Genomic DNA, 23,481 nt, shown 5'->3' on the forward strand with positions numbered 1-23,481 from the left:
GGCCACTGCGAGTAGCAGAGAGCTGGACTAGATGGACTTTGGTCTGATCCAGCTGGCTTGTTCTTATGTTCTTATTTGTCTGTGTTCTACTCAAGCCTTCTTCACGCAACGTGTGACTGGTGTTTGGAATATGCTGTCACAGGAGGTGGTAATGGCCACTAACCTGGATAGCTTTAAAAGGGGCTTGGACAGATTTATGGAGGAGAAGTCGATCTCTGGCTACCAATCTTGATCCTCTTTGATCTGAGATTGCAAATGCCTTAACAGTCCAGGTGCTCGGGAGCAACAGCCGCAGAAGGACATTGCTTTCACATCCTGCACGTGAGCTCCCAAAGGCACCTGGTGGGCCACTGCGAGTAGCAGAGTGCTGGACTAGATGGACTCTGGTCTGATCCAGCTGGCTTGTTCTTATGTTCTTATGCCTCAGATAAAGAGCAGAGATGGGGATTTCTACCCCATCTTTCTCTCCTGTAAGGAGACTCAAGATGGCTTACAAACTTCTTTCCCTTCCTCTCTCCACAACAGACACCTTCTGAGGCAGGTGGGACTGAGAGAGTTCTGAGAGAACTGTGACAAGCCTAAGGTCATTCAGTAGGAAAGTAGGAGTGGAGAAACACATCTGGTTCACCAGATAAGAGTCTGTCACTCATGTAGAGGAGCGGGGAATCAAAACCGGTTCTTCAGATTAGAGTCCACCTGCTCTTAACCACTATACCACAATGGCTGGTGTTCTTTCTCTCCTGTTCTCAGCCTCGTGTGAGAGATTCCAGGTGCCCCTGGATATCTTCCTTGGCTGCACTCTTGGCAACTTCACGCTCCCATTGTGGTCACACCCCTCCTAAAGTCTTTTCCAGAGGAAGATGCCCCCTCCCTGAGGACGCTGGGTTCTCACCTTCACCGGCGGGGTCGTTCCAGCAGTGGCGTGCCGCCGGATCTGGCAGCCGTTCTGATTCGGCCTTTGCTGCTTACTGTTGAGCTGGGGCTTCTTGACGGTGCCCCCGTGGTCGTTCCTCACAGACTCCACTTTCTCCGCAGTGGTTTTGCTTAATAGCTTATTAAAAAAAAAAAAACAGCCCAGGCAAACATGTTACGGATTCCAGCATCTCAAACCAGACAACAGAAATCTGACATAAGTTGCAAAAGCAACCTAAAAAAGTAATGGATAAATGATCCGGAGATCACAACCCTTTCACTGCCAGCTAACTTGAGCAGGGAAGAGGTGGCACAGAAATATCGGAGATAAATAAATAACCCAGTATTGCAGCGCCATCTTACAAATTAACTTGTACCCCTAGGGATGATGCTGGGGTGAAGAGACAGCCTGCAAGAGGGCCCTTGTCAATCACGAGGAGCAACACTTACCACAGAGCTGTTGGCATCGGGCAAGAACTGCCCAAATTCTGAAAGCAGGTCCTCCTGGTTCTTGAACAGGGCCACCCATGCACACCTCCTGCTCGGCCGTGCTGGCGGTAATTCCTCCTGCTTCCTTGGCGTTCCGCTGCTCCTTCTGCCGTGAGAAAGTCCACACGGGGAGAAAACAAAAGCGGATCAGAGCACTTCGCTGGCATCCTAATTTTGGTTTCCGTTTTCCATTGCTCTTTCAAGGAAAGCCACAGAATCATTGAGTTGGAAGAGACCACCAAGGGCCATCAAGTCCAACCCTCTGCAATGCAGGAAGACATACTCAAAGCACTCCTGACAGGTGGCCTTCCAGCCTCTCTTTAAAAACCTCCAAAGGAGGAGACTCCACCATACTCCAAGTTAGTGAATTCCACTGATTGTCCTGGATTGTCAGGAAGTTTTTCTTGATGTTTAGGTGGAATCTTTTTTCCTTCACCTTGAACCCATCACTTCTGGTTCAAGTCTCTGGAGCAGCAGGAAACCAGCTTGCTCCCTCACCAACATGACATCCCTTCAAATATCCAAACATGGCTATCATGTCACCCCTTAACCTTCTCTTCACCAAATTAATAGAGTAGACAAGCCTTTATTGGCATTCTAAAATACAATAAAACAATTGTCCATAAAAGACAGATGGATACAGCAGCCATTCAGAGTCTTATCAATAGTTTAGTCCAAATGGACTCATCAAAAGTGCCATTCCTATACACCTCTCCACAAACCAGACTGAAAACCCACCAACAGAGCCCAGGCATCACAACAGCATACAGTATCGACACTCCACTATAAAACACAGAGTTTGTTAGAGTGACACCTAACACAGAACAAGGGATAGGGAGCGAGGAAATGGGCAAACAATTGATTTGACTCCCATAGGCTGCCACAGTCTTCAGTTGTCACTCCATCTGGCAATCAATAACAAAACTACGACATCTCTCAATGAATCACCCACAGGTTATTTGACTTTGGGTGACCGTGAACCCAAAGGTTGCTGGCAAAGGTAGGCACTGTATTCAAAGGTAGGCACTGTTTCACCAAATTAAACATCCCCAGCTCCCTAAGCCTCTCCTTGTAGGGCCTGGATTCCAGACCTTTGACCATCTTGCCTTTCAAGATACCCTTTCCACTCCATGTCAGGCCGGAGTCCAACAAAACACACAAGGGGAGCGAAAACGTTTTCAGAACTGCCCCGTTGCCCGCTAACCTGGTAAGTGTGGAGTATCTCCAAGAAAGCCTTGTAAATGTCCGGCTGCCCTTGGAACCGGTTCTTGATCTTGACGTAGTTGATGGCGTGATTGAACTCGACCGGCTGATTATTCTGGTACAGCCTTGATGGAGATTGTCACAGGCAGGCTGCAATCAAGCGGGGAGCGTAGCTAATGCTGCATGGAATCGGAGGAGCCTGCTGGCTGGTGGGTGTATGTGTTTGTAACTGGGATGGCTGAGGAAGGAAAAAGGGGGTCGCTAGGTGAGCTGGCTGTGTGCGGGCATCTCCCCACCCCGTGAGGTCTACTCACAGAGCCCGGCGACAGGTTAGCAGTTTCCAGCAGGCAGACTTTTAACGGCAAGCACGACTGCACACTTCTCAACCCTTTCCTTCTTTCCCTTCCCCCCAGCCTCCTCCCGTGTCACTTTTATCCATCTCAGAGATTCCTCCCCCACTTGGGCTCCCTATTTCAGACGACCGGTGAAACCCCCGCCAGCTTGGGACTGGCCCCTCAAGGCTCTGGGCCAGTGATTTTCAACCAGGATTCCGTGGTACCCTGGGGTACCGTGAGCATGTTCCAGGGGTACCATGGCAATGCTAACCCCCCCCCCTCACTTTTGTGGTGTCTCCTGCCGGCGCCAGCAAGGACATGGAGCTGGCTCAGGGCAGGGCCTGCCACAAGGTCAGCAGCCACTTCCTGCCCCCCCCCCCCCAGTTCTTCCCTTCACCCTGGGAGGGGTGCAAGCAGGGGCACTGGGAGGGGAAGGTGGGGAGGGGATGGCAGGGGTACTGTGAGATATGAAGAGTGAGGTTAAGGGTAACGTGACATCGAAAAGGTTGGTAAACACTGCTCTGGGCCCTCCTCCAACTGTAGCCTGGTTAGAGCTGTGCCAGCCCTGTCCCACTCTGGAAATGGTAAGGACTGTGATTGCAGCTGGGTTAGGGCTGTGCTGGCCCAGCCTTCTTTGCGGAAGAGGTGACATCTGTTCCTGTTGCCCAGGTAATCTAACCAGCCCCCTGCAGTTTCCCCTTGCTTCTGGCTGTGGCAAGTCCAGGGGCAGTGTTGCCAGTTGTGGGGCGTCTTGTGGTCCCTGGACACTGGGTACATCTTGTGGGGGGTCTTGTGGTCCCTGGCCTGGGTACGGAAAGGGGTTGGGGAAGACTGCAGAATGCTGGGAGGCGGCCCCTTCCCTGGACACAACACTGTGCAAGAGCCGCAAGCCAAATTTTAAAGTGGGTGCTGGGTCCACTCTTGAACTGACCTACTGATCTTGGCAGGGGCGCAAGCCAGAGCTGGCTGGCAGGGGAGTCGGGCCGACTGGCCACGGGCTGAGAGACGCGGCGGCTGAGGCTGCGGCTGGGGCTGGAGGCCGTGAGTGGGGATCTGGTGAACCTGCCCGGGTGTCGTTACATTCACCATGTCGTTGGTCTGCACCTCGATTTTGTAGCCGGGAGGCAAGAAAGTGTTGAAGCCCATGATCAAGTCCGGGTGGCCCTTGAACAGCTGAGATACGCGGCTGATCACGCCCGGCGTGTCGATGCTGTAAGGCGGGGAAAGAGGAAGGAGAAAAGATCAGGTCTCATTCGGGGCGTTTGCGGCTGTCGCTCCACATGTGAGTTACGACACAGCTTTCAAAGAGCATCATAAAGACGTATCACCCAATGAGAAACAGGGCCCAGCATCATCCTATAAGATGCCTCTGGGGCAAAATAAAAGCCCCAAATGCCAATGCTCAACCAGCCTGCAAACAGCTGGACGCAGCCAAATTGGTCTTGGTCTCATTATTATTTATTAACTGCCCACCCCCGAAGAACTCTGGGCAGTGTACAACAAGAAACAACAAAAACAATAAATATCAGAATCCTAAACAACATTAAAAACCTTAAAACCCAGCACAGCAGCAACGTCAGAAAACCCATACTAATTATTATTGCTGGCGTTAATAAAATTACATCACCATAAAGCAATGGCCTGGTAATCAGAGCTCCCAAAATAAGACAGTGTCTTATATTAATTTCTTGCTCCCAAAGATGCGCTTATGGTCTTATTTTCAGGGGATGTCTTATTTTTCTGTGTTCTGTTCGTCAAACATACTCAAAACAAACTTTGCTATGTCTTACTTTCGGGGGATGCCTTATATTTCGCACTTCAGCAAAACCTCTATTATGTCTTATTTTCTGGGGATGTCTTATATTCGGGCAAACAGGGTACTGGTGAGAAAACAGCAAATAGTATTTTAACATTGTATAGAACCGGAAGTGGCTCTTATGCATTGGCAGCCCGTAAACTATTTAAAGTCAAAATAATCCCGCAGCTTGTATATGGATCATTTCTGGACTCCTCTCCCTCTTCCTATGCCCCCCTGGAGAAAGTTCAAGCAAAATTTCTAAGTCACTCTTGCAATTGCCCAATTGTATCCAATGCTTGGATCAGATTCGAAGCTGGGATGGCCAAGGTCGACGCCATCATCAAAATAACGTCAATAAATAGATGTATTGTCGTCATTTTCACTGGCCGATAAGGGACAGAATGGTTTCGATTTCGCCTGCATCTGTGATCCTCTGAAGATGCCAGCCACAGATGCAGGCGAAACGTCAGGAGAGAATGCTGCTAGAACACGGCCATACAGCCCGGAAACCACACAGCACCCAAATAAATAGATGGCTCACAGATCTTCTCAACTTGCATGGTTTGTTCCCTGCAATACTAAAGCCGGGAGGGGAATGGCAAAGCATAGTGCAAGCATCAGGAGGGGCAGCCAATCCACAGCTGGCCTCCCCAAAAGCCCGGTGGAATAACACAGTTTTACAGCCCCTAAAGGTCTTGGCTGGAAGATGGCGACAAAACCGTCGGGAGCAACGGCAGATTGCGGGTGACGTCAACATAAGCCTTTCAAAGAACGCTACCGACAAACCCCACCCCTTCAAAGCCGACAACAGGTGGGTTACCTTTGAGATTTGAACTCCTTCATTATGTCCAAGAAGTCGTTGTAGACTTGAGGCTGGCTACCGAATTGCAGCTTCACCTGGTCCAGGTAGGAAAGGGCGTCCTCCACCTACAGCCGAGAGAACTCAGTTAAGACACGCCTCTCTTTCAGGGCCGTTCTTGCACTCAGACACGTGCTTGGGATGAGGCCGGCACAGTGAATGAACCAATCAAGTTGCACCGGTTGTTAAAAAAATGATCCGTCTGTAACCCCCTCACGGCAACCTTGCAGCCTATGTACAGATCCCCTTGCGGAGAAGACCAGTTAGGCAACCTAGTGGCTCACTTGGGTTACTGGAGCAGCTGCAGAGAAATATGAAGGGGAAGAGCAAGGAGCTTTTTTCATTTTCTCCCTTTAACTAGAGTGGCGTTTCGTAGGCATTGTGCCTCAATCCCTACTGAAGAGACCTTCTCTCACGTACCCCAGAGGCCAACAACAGAGCTGCTGGAGGGAACCCCACTGATGTGTCTGAATCAAATTTGGCTGAGAATCACCTCCCTGGGGCAATATTTTGCTTTGAAGCTTTATCAGCGTTACTAATATGATCTCTGAGAGCTGCGGGGGCAAGGGGGGGGGGTCTGAAAAGCAGGAAGAAAATGCAGTAAGCAGATATTACTTTCTAAAAATGGGCCGGGTGTTTTGCCTGAGTGAAGCATCCCTGGACTGATACAGCTCTCAGAGGGAGCAGCAGTGGCGTGGTGGTTCAGAGCAGGTGTACTCTAATCTGGAGGAACCGGGTTTGATTCCCCGCTCTGCCGCTTGAGCTGTGGAGGCTTATCTGGGGAATTCAGGTTAGCCTGTGCACTCTCACACACGCCAGCTGGGTGACCTTGGGCTAGTCACAGCTCTTCTGAGCTCTCTCAGCCCCACCCACCTCGCAGGGTGTTTGTTGTGGGGAGAGGAAGGGAAAGGAGATTGTGAGCCCCTTTGAGTCGCCTTACAGGAGAGAAAGGGGGGATATAAATCCAACTCTTCTTCTTCTCTCTCCAACAGGCCAGGGTGCCTGTCTCCACAACACAAAAACACCAGTGGCCAAAGAGCTAAAGAATTTACAAGATTTAACTTGCTCCCTCTTGACAGAAAGACACAACAATGTTCCTACCTCACAGGGTGTTTGTTGTGAGGGGGGAAGGGCAAGGAGATTGTAAGCCCCTTTGAGTCTCCTGTAGGAGAGAAAGGGGGGATATAAATCCAAACTCTTCTTCTTCAATTAATCACAGATTCTGTCCTGACCAAAACACCAGTTTACCCATTTTTCCTTGTAGATTTTATCTATGGGCATCGGTGGATTTATTGAAACTTGTGTAGGGTGAAAAGAAAACCTGTCCTCTGAGCAGAAGACTCTCAAATTCTTACTGTGCCTGCGGCTAACGCTCTGCTTTCTGGAATGAAAATATGGGGCCATGTTAATGTTCTCTATACAATCCACCCACATTCTACCCCTTTAAACCACTAGTTATTTTAAGATGAATGGTGTACGCTGAGATTTTACATAGGTCATTAATTTTATTTTTTTTAATTCTTTTTTTTGGCTTTTGAATGCCCTGTGGTCCATAATAAAAACCGAACTCGATTAAGTTCACAAATGCAAATCTTTAGCAAGTTGCTGTGCGCACGAGCAGCGTATCGCGCCCTTTGCCGCCGAGACAAAGTCATTTATTGTCTCTTGCAAAATAATGTCTTTTGGATTCTCCATTCTCAGTCACAGCTGGAGAGGTTGCTGACTGCCCGATCTGCGAGATTTTTTTTTCCTGCCTTCATGGATGGAAACTTTTGCTCATCTCCGAGTCTCAAAAGCAGGGAAAACATTCTAGGCGTGATCTTGTGCCAAAAGAACTCTGCACTGAGAAGGCCACTTCCAAGTTACCGTTTCGGGCTGTACAAGAGGGGCGGGGGGGGGGGAGGGGAAGCAACTGGAATGACATCACTGCATATCAAAATAGAAACAGAGGCAGCCACAAAAACTTCTTCCACTTCCGGAAGAACCAACCATGCAGGACTCATCACGCGAGTTCTGACGTATGTATTCTTTGTATCTATAAAGTCTTTCGTATGGTGGGTATGTGTCTCTTTCGAGAGCACCCAGAGGGGTTCACCGTCTGTCACCTTCTATATTCTGTTCGGTAAAACGTTCTGTTTGTTTCTGATGTCAGATGTCTGATGCTTTTTGGGGAGTTTGTTTCTAACCTATCTTTTCTCAAGACAGCTGGCGCAGGCCGGACGTGGGTTCTGGCCTCACACTAGATGCCCAAGAAGCGGGGATGCCCAATTTAGCCAGCCACAGGAATGACAGTTGTTGGCATCTGTACCAACGCAGACTCTACAACTTTATAAACTTTATAAAATATCACTTTTGTGAATATTGTGTTCTTGCCAGGATTTTATTAGTAGCTTTTCAGAGCACCGTAGTACAGAAAAGATGCACGTGTGACTTTTCAAAAACTGATGCTTCAGAGGACCTTCTTCAAGCAACTTCCCATTTCACACCACCAAAGCAGGAGAGCGTGAGATACGCCTCACCCTCTTCCCACAGCTGATCTCGATTCAACTGCTCCAGCACTTAGGAAGCTCGGATGTTTTCGTTGCTAGATAACCATCACAAAACATTCCGCTTGCAAGAGGATCTTAAGGGCTTCTCTGGATTCACACCCACTCAAGCCAGAACAGTTTCCCCTCCTCTCAAACAAACATTTCGGTGCCATGAACGTAGTTCTGCAAAGAGGTGCATGGCTTGGTTAAAGCTGTTAATGGAAACACAAGGAGCAGTTTGCTTTTTTTTTTTCTCCACCGCACGGAGAAAAGGTTTAAGAGGACGGAGGCACAGTCCTCTTTTTATGCAGTGTACAGATATCAACAAGGAACAAGCAAGGATTTCATGAGCCAAGAGGCTTTAAGATGCTCAGGGGTGGTGATTTTTCACATACACCCCCAGGCCATTCTTCAAGGCAACGCCCCATTCCAAGAGGTATAGCTATGGCACTTTCACTAAGAAACAAATGGACATTGTCGCAGAAAGAGGCTGCAGGTGAAAGAATGCAAGCCGAAAGATGCAGTACCCGTGTGGCATAAAAGCAATACCTGATAGGCTATTCAGAAAAGAAAGAAGAGTTGGATTTATATCCCCCCTTTCTCTCCTGTAAGGAGACTCATAAGAACATAAGAACAAGCCAGCTGGATCAGACCAGAGTCCATCTAGTCCAGCTCTCTGCTACTCGCAGTGGCCCACCAGGTGCCTTTGGGAGCTCACATGCAGGAGGTGAAAGCAATGGCCTTCTGCTGCTGCTGCTCCCGAACACCTGGTCTGCTAAGGCATTTGCAATCTCAGATCAAAGAGGATCAAGATTGGTAGCCATAAATTGACTTCTCCTCCATCAATCTGTCCAAGCCCTTTTACAGCTATCCAGGTGAGTGGCCATCACCACCTCCTGTGGCAGCATATTCCAAACACCAATCACACGTTGCGTGTGGAAGTGTTTCCTTTTATTAGTCCTAATTCTTCCCCCCAGCATTTTCAATGAATGCCCCCTGGTTCTAGTATTGTGAGAAAGAGAGAAAAAATTCTCTCTGTCAACATTTTCTACCCCGTGCATAATTTCATAGACTTCAATCATATCCCCCCCTCAGATGTCTCCTCTCCAAACTAAAGAGTCCCAAACGCTGCAGCCTCTCCTCATAGGGAAGGTGCTCCAATCCCTCAATCATCCTTGTTGCCCTTTTCTGCACTTTTTCTATCTCCTCAATATCCTTTTTGAGATGCGGCGACCAGAACTGGACACAGTAGTCCAAGTGCGGTCGCACCATGGCTTTATATAAGGGCATGACAATTCTTCAAGGCAATGCCCCATTCCAAAGGGGCTTACAAACTCCTTTCCCTTCCCCCCTCACGACAAACACCCTGTGAGGTGGGTGTGGCTGGGAGAGCTCCAAAGAACCGTGACTAGCCCAAGGTCACCCAGCTGGCATGTGCTGGAGTGCACAAGCCAATCTGGTTCACCAGATAAACCTCCACAGTTCAAGTGGCAGAGCGGGGAATCAAACCCGGTTCCTCCAGATTACAGTGCACTTGCTCTTAACCACTACGCCCCGCTGGCTCTCAGGAGATCACAGCCCTGTAAAAATTAAACTACATTGTAGCATTCACCCAGATGTGAACTTGCGACGAAGGAATACAATTACCAACATTGCTGGACGGACTGCCATCAAGGGCTGTGAAGAGAAATTCTCTTAAGTGCATCTCTGCCCAATTTCTCCCTGAAACCCAATCTTTCTCTTTCACTTCTCTTAGGAATCTGTTGGTTGTTTGCAAGAGATATTGTAGACAAACTGCAACCCCCCCCCCAACGTACTTCACATTTGTATAGCCTACCTGGGTGTGTGTGGATTCTAAACAGAATGTGGCTGATGCCTTAACATAACCTACTGCAAAAGAAAAATATGATCTACTGTGTGAACAGCTAAATGTGGTGTCTGTCAATGTTGTAAATATGTAAATACTGTCATACCAATTTTGGAAGGGGTGTCAGAACATGTGTTTAGATGAGCAAAATCTAAATGACAGCTGGACCCTCCTTCTACCAGGTGCCATGTGCAATTTAGGACTGAGTGCACAACATGTACCGTGTGCAAAACCTGATAAGGTGAGGGCACCTGATTGGTACCACATAAGTATATAGATAGCACAGACAACAGAGTGATGTGTGCCTGCAAACACCTGTGGTCTGGCGAAGCCAGTGGATAGCAATAAATAGAACTGCACAGGTGACTGCGTGTCTGTCAGTTCTTGTCTACATTGCATCCTGCAAGGTGGTCTACTCCGAGTAAATCCGCTGCTTCAACAAGAACGACACAATTGCCACCTTCTGAAATCTAAAGGAATGCCGCATGAGAGGACGTGAGACACGTGTTTCCCGTCATGATGAATGACAGGACTCAGATCAGCAGACATAAATGACAGCAAAGGAGATTTTGTCCAAACAGCAGACAGAACTTCTCGACAGTGGGTTGCGTTCGATTCTGGAACAGCCCCCCTTCAAGGGGTGGTGGACTCTTTTGTCATTGAGGGTTTTTAAGCATTGACTGGAGACGGATTTGCCAGGCGGCATGACAGTTGTAGATCCCGCACTGGCAGGGGGATTGGATGAGATGACTCCAGAAGCCCTTCTAATTCTGTAGTTCAATAAAACAAATAAGTAAAACTAATGGACCTTACCTTGAGTCTTTGGAACTGTTGTTGCCCCTGCCCCGGTGCTGCTGGGGGTGTCGGGTGAGCATGGCCCTGCACCACCTGACTCCCATGGGGCTGGACTGGGGTAGGGTGATGATGCCCGCTGTGGACAGTGGCTAGTGCGGGCCCATGGCTGCTCGAGCTCTGTGGCACCGTTGACACCTGGGAACAAGAGTAACGGGGAGGATGATGTTAGGTTGGCATTGGTTCCCCTCCCCTCTATGATAAGTATGATGAGTGTGGAAATTACCGTATATATGAGTATGGAGATTATAATGAGTGTGGAAATTACCGTATATACTCGTGTATAAGCTGACTTTTTCAGCACATTTTTAATGCTGAAAAAGCCCCCCCTTGGCTTATACTCGAGAATATACGGTAATTTCCTCAGCTCTAACAGTGAAACAGAAACTACTTTGCAGCAGACAGAAAACTTGGTATCGCTCAAACTACCGATATGTTTTTCTGAGTTCCCCTAACAATCGCAATTGGCTCCACTTGCAGAGCTAGTTTACTGTTTTTCTTTGAAATAAATATTCAAAAACATTTAACTTACTGATGCCTCAATTAATATAATTTTATTGGTATCTATTTTGATTTTTGAAATTTACCAGTAGCTGCTGCATTTCCCACCCTAGGCTTCTACTCGAGTCAATACGTTTTCCCAGTTTTTTGTGTGGCACAATTAGGTGCCTCGGCTTATATTCGGGTCAGTATACTCGAGTATATGCGGTAATATTTTTTAGGTAGTGAGTTATTGCACTGTCTTGAGATTTTTAGGGTTAGCGTTAGGCATAGATTGTTATGTGTTAGGCTTAGTTTAGTGATCTGATGTTGTATTTTTAGGTTAGTCACTGGGCTAGGTTTTATACTGATGCTGCTGTAAAGTGCTTAGAGGGTTTTGTATTGGGTCATTATGAGGAGAGGGATGTTGCCCTCTGTTACTTGTGGCAATTCTATGATTGTTGTGTTTATGCTGCTTTATACTGCTATTATTATATTGTGTGATATTGCTATTGTTATACTGCGATTCTATGATTGTTACGGCTTATGCTATTTTATACTGTTATTGTTCTGTTGCTGTTGTTCGGCACCCTGAGCCCTTCAGGGGAGGGCGGGATATATATTGAAAAATAATATTATAATAATGTAATAATAAAACTGCGCCATGATGTCTCTCTTCTGTGGCCAAAGGACGTTAGTTGGAGCAACTGCGGTAGCTTTGTGGCCAAGCGGAAAGCTGACGGCTTAACCAAGATAGTATCTACATCAGTGATGGCGAACCTTTTTGAGACCGAGTGCTCAAATTGCAACCCAAAACTCACTTATTTATCGCAAAGTGCCAACACGGCAATTTAACCTGAATACTGAGGTTTTAGTTTAGAAAAAATAGTTGGCTCCGAGGCACATGTTACTCGGGAGTAAGCTTGGTGAAGCAACTGTGCAATGGGTGAATCACGACCCTAGGAGGGTTTACTCAGAAGCAAGCCCCATTGCCAGCAACTGAGCTTACTACCAGGTAAAGGATCATGCCCAGGCTAGCCTAGATGTGTGTGTGTGTGTGGGGGTGTGTGTGATTTTCCGCCCCCCCCCCCCCCACATGATGAACTCTGTGCACGTGTGCCCACGGAAAGGGCTCTGAGTCCCACCTCTGGCACCCGTGCCATAGGTTCGCCATCACTGATCTACATCCAAGGGTGGGCAGGAGTGTGGTAAAAGCAAGCAGATTCTCACAGAAGAAAATGAAACGTGTTGTGTTTTATTGTTTCCGCAAAGCAAACGGGCCAACCGAACTTCTGGAAAAAGAGAAGACGACGACGACTACCTGGTAGCTGGGAGTTACAGAGTACTGGATTCCAGTAGCGGACTGCATGGTCTCTGAAACGGACTCATATACGGGAGGTGCCGGAGCGAGCACGCGGTGCTGGTGTTGGAAAGGCTCCGTGCTGCTGGCAATCCGTCTCTGCTGCGACGCGTAGGGTGACTCCTGTTCATCCAGTCGCCGCTTCATTCTGAACTCATGCTCGGGAAAACACTACAAAACCTGCTGGAAAGAGAAAAGAACAGACACAGGCGATCAATCACCACCCTCCTCCGATCTCAGCGGTCAGGAACAAATCAAGATTCTAGTTATCCATCTGAACCCCGGAGGAAACAGGTTAAAGGAGGCTCAAATGGAGATTTATAGGTATACCAACACACTGTGTTTCAGCCTGAGTGTAAATTTATCACAATCATCCGTTCCTGCAAAGTTTCTCTCTTTGCGGAAACTGTATCAAAGCGTGGTCCCAATGGAACACATTCAAGGTAACAGGTACCTACAGCCAGTGGTGGGATCCAAAAATTTTAGTAACAGGTTCCCATGGTGGTGGGATTCAAACTGTGGCGTAGCGCCAATGGGGCTAGACGGGGCACGACAGGGGAGTGGCCCAGGCATTCTGGGGGTGGGGCGTTCCTGGGCGGGCTGTGGCAAGGACGCAGCCGCTGCGCCGGCCCTTGGGCGGGAAACGAATGCACGCAGGCGCAGGCTGTCACACACGCCGGTGCACCTCCTGCTAGACTGCTTCAAATTCTGCGAGCTACTGTTGAGAGGAGGGGCGTAACTAAGGCCAAAATCACATGGCAAAATCACCCATTAGTAACCCCCTCTCGGCACACACAAATAATTAGTAACCTACTCTCGGGAACCTGTGAGAACCTGCTGGATCCCACCTCTGCCTACAGCCATCTCACATACACAAATGTCTGTAAACGTATTCTAGTACAGCATGTTTATAGTACTGAAGTACTTGATGTCAACTAAAACATCTCTCGTGATGCTAGTGAAGACAGAGGATATGTCTTTGGTTTGGTGAAGAAGAGTTTGGATTCATGCCCCACCTTTCTCTCCTGTAAGGAGACTCAACGTGGCCTACAAGCTCCTTTCCCTTCCTCTCCCCGCAACAGACACCTTGTGAGGCAGGTGGGGCTGAGAGAGTTCAGAGAGAACTGTGACTAGCCCACGGTAACCCAGCAGGAATGTAGGAGTGCGGAAACACATCTGGTTCAACAGATAAGCCTCTGCCACTCAGGTGGAGGAGTGAGGAGTCAAACCCGGTTCTCCAGATTAGAATCCACCTGCTCTTAACCACAACACCCCGCTGGCTCTCAAGATCAGTCCCGAAGCTCTGGAGTCTACCAGAATGTGACTGGTGGATAGTTTAGGCTTGTAAAGATATGGCTGATTGCGCTTCACACCCTACAGGTTCTTTGTCTATATTGTGATAAGTCCTCACAATATTAAAAACTGTAACAGTACGTTGCAAAATACAAATAAATGATCTGGATAATCCTGCAGTCGGCTGGACAGTGATAAAATCCGGGTACCACAGAAAGCATCTACTTGCTGGTTGATAACTCAGCAGTCAGATAAAGAGGATCTCGGTATTAAAAACAGTCACTTCGAGGAATAAAGTCACAAGTTTTAACTCCTAGCTGACTGCCTGGACAACCCTAAACAGAATTACCTTATTCAAAGTCTGTTGACTTTAATAAAAATGTGTAACTCTGCTTAGGCCTGCCAAATAACCCAGATGTTCCCCAAATATCCATCAGTGCTAGCTCCATGATTCTGTCCAAAAACAAGTGTCCTCAGGGCGGGTATTTTTAATACACCTCCATTCCACCACCTCTGATTTTTTTTCGGTGCCCCATGGAAAGTGTGAACGGTTACACCAGGGGTCTGCAACCTGCAGCTCTCCAGTTGTTCATGGACTACAAACCCCATCAGCCCCTGCCAGCATGGCCAATTGCTATGCTGGCAGGGGCTGATGGGATTTGTAGTCCATGAACATCTGGAGAGTCGCAGGTTGCAGACTCCTGGGTTATACCATCCAGCCAATCCATCCCTTGCCCTGCCTAGCTGTATCTGAAAAGGCGATTTAGGAAAGCTCGCATCCTGCCAGAAATCTTAAGTCTTTCGGGTGCCACAGAACTCTTCTTCTTTTCTACCCGTTCGCCAGTTACAAGGCCTTATCAAATTGCTGGCCTCACCGGCTCTAGAGACAGCCTTGCTCCTTCACGGGTCACACAGAATTCTGCCTTTCACCTCTCTCTTCCCCTCGCTCTTGACAGTGCCCGGCTTAGTTGGCCTAGACCAGGGGTCTGCAACCTGCGGCTCTCCATATGTTCATGGACTACAATTCCAATTGGCCATGCTGGCAGGGGCTGATGGGATTTGTAGTCCATTAACATCTGGAGAGCCGCAGGTTGCAGACCCCTGGCCTAGACAATTGCACCAGAGAAAAACTGCATTTCAGTCAAGAGGCGCAGCAAAGCGTGCAACGGATCTGCCGGGTGAGAATCCTCGTTCCCTGCACAGCCAACCAAAAAAAAAAAAAAAAAAAGAACGTTTCAAATGTGCTTCTATGGCCCTCTCTAAATAACAGGCTACCAGACCACAACGATGACCCGGCTTTCTATTCTAAAACCACGTCTAGCCTTCTCAGCACCACGGAATACCAAGACTGATTTCTCCCTCTTTAAATACAATCTCGGCACGCAGGGGCCAGGACAACAAACGCTCTGTGACCAAAATAACAATCCCAGAGCGGGTTTACGGTTAGGCTACAGCAGGTTGAGACCCCCACGTTTGAATCAAATCGTTTCACGGTCTTCCGTGAAGTTTACCGTTCAGTGTCAGCCATTTTTCTCGGCCCTTTGCCTCTGGAATACCCACTGAGGTTTGCTTGGAGTCTACTTTAGGGGTATGTTTTTTAGACAAGCCCTTCACTGAAGAGCTCCAACTTCTGAGGGCGTTTAAATGTTGTACTCTGCTGATCATAGTGATACTTCTGATACCTCGAGCACGTTTCTAGGGAGGCAGCGCGTATAAATTTTCTCAATCGTGAAAAATCAAGATTCCACCCGTATGGGTGGCAGGTTGCCAACGGCAACCAGGGATCTCTTCTCGGTGACTGAATCAGCAGACATGCAAAACGCAAGAAACGCACACGGTCTTTCGGCACAGTCACTCGTCGGGACGCCGGTAGGGAAGGGACGCCCGTTCGTTCCGACAGTCCAATTATGCAAGTTTGAGGCCGCTGACTCAGGCGTGCCTTTTTCTGCAAAAGGGCTTTGAGCACAGCGGCGATTGCGAGCCTCTGCATACGTTGGAGCAGGGGAAAAGAGAAGGACAAGGGGACTCGGGATTTTGCAGCTTTCGGGATTGTGTTGTACGTGAACAGCAGGGGCAGGAACAGAGTGGAAGGAGGATCTAAAGCCCAGACTTTATGCAGGAGCAACCATGGCTTTTCCTCCTCACTTCACTGGCAAAACACTTGCATACATAGAACCACAGAATTGGAAGAGACCCCCAAGGGCCATCAAGTCCAACCCCCTGCAATGCAGGAACACACAATCAAAGCACTCCTGACAGATGGCCATCCAACCTCTCTTTCAAAACCTCCAAAGAAGGAGACTCCACCACCCTCTGAGGCAGTGCATGCCACTCTCGAACAGCCCTGACAGTCAGGACGTTTTTCCTGATGTTTAGGTGGAATTTCTTTTCTTGCACCTTGAACACATGACTCCTGCTCCTAGTCTCCAGAGCAGCAGAAAACAACCTTGCTCCATCACCAACATGACACCCCTTCAAATATCAAAACAGGGCTATCAAGTCACCTCTTAACCTTCTCTTCACCAAACTAAACATCCCCAGCTCCCTAAGTCTCTCCTCGTAGGGCATGCACTCCAGAGCTTTTACCATTTTAGTTGCCCTCCTCTGGATCCATTCCAGCTTGCCAATATCCTTCCTGAATTGTGGTGCCCAGAACTGTACATAATATTCCAGGTGAGGTCTAACCAATGCAGGTGAGGTCTAACCAATGCAGAATAGAGAGGTACAGTGGCGTAGGAGGTTAAGTGCTCATGTATCTAATCTGGAGGAACCGGGTTTGATTCCCAGCTCTGCCGCCTGAGCTGTGGAGACTTATCTGGGGAATTCAGATTAGCCTGTACACTCCCACACACGCCAGCTGGGTGACCTTGGGCTAGTCACAGCTTCTCGGAGCTCTCTCAGCCCCACCTACCTCACAGGGTGTTTGTTGTGAGGGGGGAAGGGCAAGGAGATTGTAAGCCCCTTTGAGTCTCCTGCAGGAGAGAAAGGGGGGATATAAATCCAAACTCTTCTTCTTCTTCTTCTACAATTACATCCCTCAATCTTGACACTATACTGCTAGTGATACAGCTCAAAATCGCATTGGCTTTCTTGACCGCAGCATCACACTGCTGACTCCTGTTCAGTTTGTGGTCTACTAAGACTCCCAGATCCCGTTCACATGTAGTGTTGTCAAGCCAGGGGACACCCATCCTATATTTGTGCATTTCATTTTTTCCACCTAAGTGTAGTATCTTACATGTTTGCTCAGAAGCAAAACCTACTGAGTTCAGTTAGGCTTGCTCACGGGTTCTGAGTTTAGTTAGGTTGCAGCCCAAGCTATGGCCATGCGTACACTATGCGCCGATGCCACTCTATCCCCTGCTGCAAGTTACCTTACAAGCAACAAACCTCACCTTTATGATGCGGAATAATTGGAATTAGTGTGTGTGGAGGTGCTCCTTAAACGGGCAAATACTATGACTCCTGCCACCATTTCCTATCGGGGCTGACAGGACGTATTCCATACTAAACGGGGAAATCGAGAAAAACTAGGACTCTTACCAATGCTGCGAAGAAAGATGGAAATTGGAACTGAACAAATGATTCCGCCTGCCGTGCGTTTAATGAGGCACCTCCACTGATAATTACACTTCCACACTCCCACCCAAAGATAAGTTTTTCGTTGTGGTGGAAGGGGGAAGAGAAAACCAGTGGAGAGGGCAATAGACCAGCGTGGGGGGGGGGGGGGGGGGGGACCTGTTTCAAATCAGGTCTAAATGCCAGGACTTGAAAATAGGATAAGGCTCCTTGGATGAAGGATATCCTCTTGTTGAGCCCTTCCCCGCTCAAACAGAATCACCCCCAAAACATAATTTTTCTACAAGGAGCAGCAGTGGCGTAGGAGGTTAAGAGCTCGTGTATCTAATCTGGAGGAACCGGGTTTGATTCCCAGCTCTGCCGCCTGAGCTGTGGAGGCTTCTCTGGGGAATTCAGATTAGCCTGTACACTCCCACGCATGCCAGCTGGGTGACCTTGGGCTAGTCACAGCTTCTCGGAGCTCTCTCAGCCCCACCTACCTCACAGGGTGTTTGTTGTGAGGGGGGAAGGGCAAGGAGATTGTAAGCCCCTTTGAGTCTCCTGCAGGAGAGAAAGGGGGGATATAAATCCAAACTCTTCTTCTTCTTCTTCTACAAACTCTATAACTATACATTGGCTCAGAGGAGCAACAGGGCCTACAGGAAAACGTAACGGAAACATTTCCCCACGCCCCAGATGCTCCCCACACACATTTCCCTATCGAAAAGCCGAAAACGTCGGGACACATTATATGGGGCTGGTTGTTGTGGGCTTTCCCAGGCTGTGTGGCCATGGTCTGGTAGAACTTGGTCCTAATGTTTCGCCTGCATCTGTGGCTCGCATCTTCAGTTGAGTCCGGCCGTGAAAGCCGCCGACAATACATTATACAGGGCCTTCTTTGTTTATGAACTGTGCTGGCTTTTCGGTCTAGCCTGCTGGCTGCACTAGAAATCAATTCCCTGGGATCTAGGATCCTTCTGACCTAGCCCCCGAAAGTTAATCTTTTCCTCTTCCCTCTCTGACTCAGACACACAGGGACAGCGCTTTGCTTTGTGCGAGGACAGTTTCAAAAGATGGAGCAGAAACCATGAGGAACATGTTATTGTGGACAGTGAAGACTCAAATGGAAAAAACCCCGAAGATCTATGTCTCCCTCTCTAGCCCTCAGCACAGCTGCAATTTTGTGTGAAGTAAACTAAGGCATGTTTAAAATGCTACAACCACACCAAAGGCCACAATTTTGTGTGCCGTGTCACGAGTGAGCCATTTTGTGCTCCCTGACACAGCAAAGTTACGTTCAGGTTTAAACAAGGCAAACGTTTCAATATTTGCCATTCCGATCAATATTTCCAGTTTTTACAGTGGGAGAAAAAAATCCAGGGTCAAAATGATGGTGTTTGTTTTCTCTGGGACTTTAAAATTTATAGAAAACTTATCTAAGGATCAACCACGAAGCCACGTGAAGCAGATGCCACTTTATACTAATGCACTACGCCTAAAAAGACAAACCTGTTCAAAGCAAACAAACAGTTATTTCATACACCCACATCTGAAGGGCATGAAATCGACCATTCAGGAATGTATTGCTGTCAGAATTTAATCCCCCGTTTCCTTATGACTATAAGTTGTATTTGCTATTGACAGAATGAGAACGTGCTGTAACAACAGATCCCATAGCGGCTGATGGACATTTTAAAAAAGGCGACACCTTAATAAATTCAACGCGCAACGTTTTACAATTCATCCAAGTTTTACCACTACGGTGCTGCACCGATTCTGTGTAAGCTCCCTCAAAGTACAGAAAAGGGGGTAACGATAACGAACACGAACATCCCAAAATGTGCAAGATCAGTTGCACGAGGCATAATTTTTCTTCACAGTAGGCAGACACGTAAAATCTCTCTCAAGATGTAATCTGAGAACGTTTTGCCCAGCACTCGTCTCAAAGCTTCCAATCCTAAAGATGACCGCATGGAAATAAATCCCACTGACTTCAGGCACTTGTGTTTTACATAGAGAAGCGGCGCGAATGACGTTAAAATGTAAGCTTGTAGGACCTTCCATAATCTCCAGCTCAGTGTTTCCCAACCTTTTCGAGGTCAGGGTACCCTTGACCTCACTCTTCATATCTCACAGTACCCCTGCCGCCATCCTCCACCTTCTCCTCCCATTGCCCCTGCTTGCCACACACCCCACCTTCCCCTCCCAGGGTGAAGGGTAGCACTGGGGGTGGCTGCTGACCTTGTGGCAGGCCCTGCCCCATGGGCCAGCTCCATGTCCTTGCTGGCGCCGGTGGGAGACACCACAAAAATATGGGGGGGGGGTAGTGTTGCCGTGGTACCCCTGGGACATGCTCACGGCACCCCAGGGTACCAGGGAACCCTGGTTGAGAATGGCTGCTCTAGCTCCTTCTGCACATGCAGAATAATGCACTTTCAAACTGCTTTCAATGTTCTTTGAAGCTGTGTGGAATAGCAAAATCCACTTGCAAACAGTTGTGAAAGTGGTTTGAAAAACGCGTTATTCTGCGTGTGTGGAAGGGGCCTCTAAAATTTTCGCTTTGTGGGTTGTGGGATCGGTTTGTAGTAAAAACAGCAAACAACACCTAAATATTTCTTAGATGACCCACCAGTAAATGTTTTAAATAAATAAAGTCAGGAGCATTCACGATATTTGGAACCAGTTTTACAAGCAATGCAGGGAAAGGGGCAGGGTGGAGAAATCGGAAGCCGAGTTTGTACCTCACTCGGAATAAACTCGTCTGCCACGGTGATGAATTAAACTCCGCTTTCCGAAAATAGAAAGCTGAGGAGGACACCTGCCAACTTTCCAAATTTCATAATCACGTTTAACAGCCGATCTGGAAAATCGTTGCACCCGATTGCGGAACAGTGGCCAAGGGATGAGGAGAGGGTGGGATTTAGTCGGGGTATGGTGGAGTTCGTTTCAGCGCACCACACTGTCTGGTTGAACACCTCTCTTTTCTTTCCCCCTCTTTACTCAGAGCATCTGAGGATGGGCGGCATCAGCACGAGGGGAAGGTGATTAAAGAGGGTGAGAAGTAATTGGCTGACATGCAAGCAGGGGTTTTGCAAAAGGCGACCAAGGTCTCTCCCGTCCCCGCCGATCGCCCGATTTCAACCCCGTGCCCTCAAATGACCTCTCCAGGGTTTGGGTTTTGTTTTTTTTACTGTCGCCAGGCACAGTGCTGAGACGGCCGCGGCTTCCCCAGATGGCTGCTCATCCCAGACGCAGGCACGTGGCAAGGAAAGGAAAACATCCCCGGGATAGTAAAGCTTTCCAACCAACCAGGTGCTCCGTGCCCGCACCAGCACAGAGAGAGAGAGAGAGAGAGAAGTCTTGCAGCCACTCCAGCTTTCTCACCGCCTTCCGACTTTTCAAATGAAAGAGCAGCAGGTGTGCAAACGCTTGAACAAAAACAGGCGGTTGAAAGGCCAGGATGCAGCCAAAAGGAATCACTGCGAGGGATAATGAGGGATGGAAAATGAAGCGCCCTGGGGGGTGGGGGTGGGGAAGAGAGAGATGAAATTGTCCTTGGCAAACAATCAGGAGAACAGCCGTCCAGCTACTACTAGTGGGGCTAAGAGAGGCTGCGACCGCAACGAGAAAGCCGATGCCCGGCAGATGGAACGGATTGTCTCTTCTGCATGCACTCAAGCAGTGGCTGTGGTTCGGCCTCCTTGATCCAGCAATTTGTTCCCAAAATGGAGCCGGGAGGAACAAGCTCCGCATCTGTAGCACGCAGGGGGCTGCCAGAAGGCCCTTCTGCAGTTTTCCCCTTGAGTTTTGAATCCTTCCCCCAGCACTACAACACCGGCTTCAAGGCTTCCTTGGCAAGATCCAAGGAGAAAAAGGGGGGGGGGAGAGAAGGGCTTTCTCCTGTGTAAGCCATGTGCAGAGGATCAGGCTGCGAGAATGCACTGGAGATTGCAACTGGGGGTGGGGGGCTGGGATGCAATTGCAGGGGGGCTACGGAAGCGGAGGGGGAGGAGAGGAATAGACAAATAGGAATTGGGAGGGATATACAAACTGGGATGGAAATAAAAATGGGGGGGGGAATGAGAAATGGGAGGGATATAAAAACTGGGGAGGGGGCCTCTGCCTAGATATCCAGTAAAATGCATAGGGGGGAGAGCAAAGGAAAGCCCAGAAGCCCCTCCCCCAAAGGGGCGGAGCCTCCACATCCACGCAAGGCAAGCCGGAGGGGGCGGAGCCAGCCTGACCGTAGAGGAAAAATGGGTGGGGGGAGATAGCAACGAGTGAGGGCGGAGCCAGCATACGCCCCACCCACCGAGAGAGGGACTCCGCTCGCCCCGCCTCCTCCATCGGCAAAGGAAGGGGGCGGAGTCAGAACGCGCCGTAAGGCGGGAGGGGGGGCGAGGAGAGGCGAGCCGGCGGGAAAGGGGCGGGGCCTGCCGCGCGATTGGCAGCGCGGGAAGCAGCCGCCTTCTTTTTTTTTTTTAACCTCCTCACAGGCGCCCGAGCGGACCGATCAGCCCCCTCCCCTTTCACACGAGGGGCGGGAGGAGGGGGGAAGGGAGACCCCGCCCCCTTCTCTTTCTGCGCGCGCGCGCCCCCCCGTTCTGTCAGCGCCCGCGCGCGCTCCCTCAGACTCTTGCCTTTGCCTCACCTCGAGTCGCCGCCGCCTCAGATGGTGTCGGCCGTGCTGATCACCCCCCTTGGAGGCAGCTGACGGAAAGAGGGGACGGGCCCGGGGCTCCCCTCAGCCGCCGCCCTTTCGCCCCCTCAGCCGGCCCGACGTCACGTGACGGGGCCGCTGGCGTCCCCTCGCCCGAAGGCGGGCTGTGGGGGGAAAAAAAATCGACTTAAACCGCCTCAGGACGGCCGCCGCCGCCGCTGAGTACTGCCCGCTTCTCTGTTCCCTGGGAAATCCCGCCTCCCTCCCCTGCCCCGGGGAGGCCTCTCGCGCGGCGATTGGCCGCCCTGTCAGTCGGTCACAGCCCCGGCCAATCGCCGAGCGACGCTGGCTCCCTCCCGCCGCGCTGATTGGCCTGCGGTTCCCAGGAAGGAGATGCGAAGGAGGGTAGGAGGGAGGGGACGAGAAACCTCAAGGTAAAAAAAAAAAGCCCGTGTGGTCATTCCAGGCCCCGCCCCCGCCCTCCTCTCATTGGCTGGCAGAACGCAGGAACCGGACAGCCTTTGGAAGGCGACGGCTGCCGCTCACGAGCGAGCCACGCCCACGGCAGACACCTCTCCCGCCCACTTCCAGCGCCCAGAAGCCCCGCCCCCTCTCTGGGGAGCCCTTTTGTGCAATGTTTACATCGACGGTGCAAAAAAAAAAAAACACAACACGAAATAAAGGCGCTTCCGCAGAATGGGTGGCGGGCCCCGAGCGAGGCACGATCGCCGCGCTGCACAGGTGCAATGCGCCCAATGCAACGTGCAATGCACCGCGAGAGGCGGGCAGGGGGCTGAACCAGCCTCCTATAGTTGAACGCTGCAACTGCAGCTTGCGCTTCAAGGCACCCCCCCCCTCCCCGGAAGTTGGGTGCAAAGTGAACCAAGGCTACACGCGCCAACGTCGTTATGCAAAGGGAAGGTGGGAGGGAGGGGTGGGGGCAACAGGTTTCCTAACCACAAAGAGACGATGCAAAGCAAAAGTCACCCAATCGGTGACTTTGCAAGAGGGCATTCCCGCATAGCCTAAGACCGCCTTCCTTCCGCCGACAAGCCAAGTTTTCCAATTGCAGCCCTTCCTACTCAGCCACCTTACACACATCTCTGAAATCTACGTCAAAGCACGATCCCTGCTCAGATTCCAGCCCCTGACAAAGCAGCAGTAGAGTTTGGATTTATACCCCGCTTTTCTCTCCTGTAAGGAGACTCAAGGGGGGTTACAAACTCCTTTCCCTTCCTCTCCCCACCGCAGACATCTTGTGGGGCTGAGAGAGTTCGGAGAGAACTG

At 49.7% G+C, this 23,481-nt stretch overlaps 1 protein-coding gene and 1 long non-coding RNA gene across 2 annotated transcripts in view; both read right to left on the minus strand.

Moving 5' to 3' along the window:
• Positions 1 to 22,462, minus strand: part of SIN3A (SIN3 transcription regulator family member A) — a 45,415-nt gene extending 22,953 nt beyond the window's left edge. The window contains 9 exon segments of the mRNA XM_048519697.1: positions 893 to 1,051; positions 1,363 to 1,444; positions 1,446 to 1,507; positions 2,606 to 2,842; positions 3,867 to 4,149; positions 5,558 to 5,664; positions 10,805 to 10,981; positions 12,645 to 12,866; positions 22,186 to 22,462. Coding sequence (XP_048375654.1) covers positions 893 to 1,051; positions 1,363 to 1,444; positions 1,446 to 1,507; positions 2,606 to 2,842; positions 3,867 to 4,149; positions 5,558 to 5,664; positions 10,805 to 10,981; positions 12,645 to 12,830 — 1,293 coding nt within the window. The 5' untranslated portion in view covers positions 12,831 to 12,866; positions 22,186 to 22,462.
• LOC125446148 lies at positions 7,079 to 7,928 on the minus strand. Its single transcript, XR_007246374.1, has 2 exons — positions 7,835 to 7,928; positions 7,079 to 7,609 (listed from the first exon to the last, which is right to left on the minus strand). It is a non-coding gene; the product is annotated as an uncharacterized LOC125446148 (long non-coding RNA).
• Positions 22,463 to 23,481: the final 1,019 nt, after the last annotated feature.

Source organism: Sphaerodactylus townsendi, linkage group LG17 (genome assembly GCF_021028975.2).
Source record: "Sphaerodactylus townsendi isolate TG3544 linkage group LG17, MPM_Stown_v2.3, whole genome shotgun sequence".
Taxonomy (NCBI): Eukaryota; Metazoa; Chordata; class Lepidosauria; order Squamata; family Sphaerodactylidae; genus Sphaerodactylus; species Sphaerodactylus townsendi.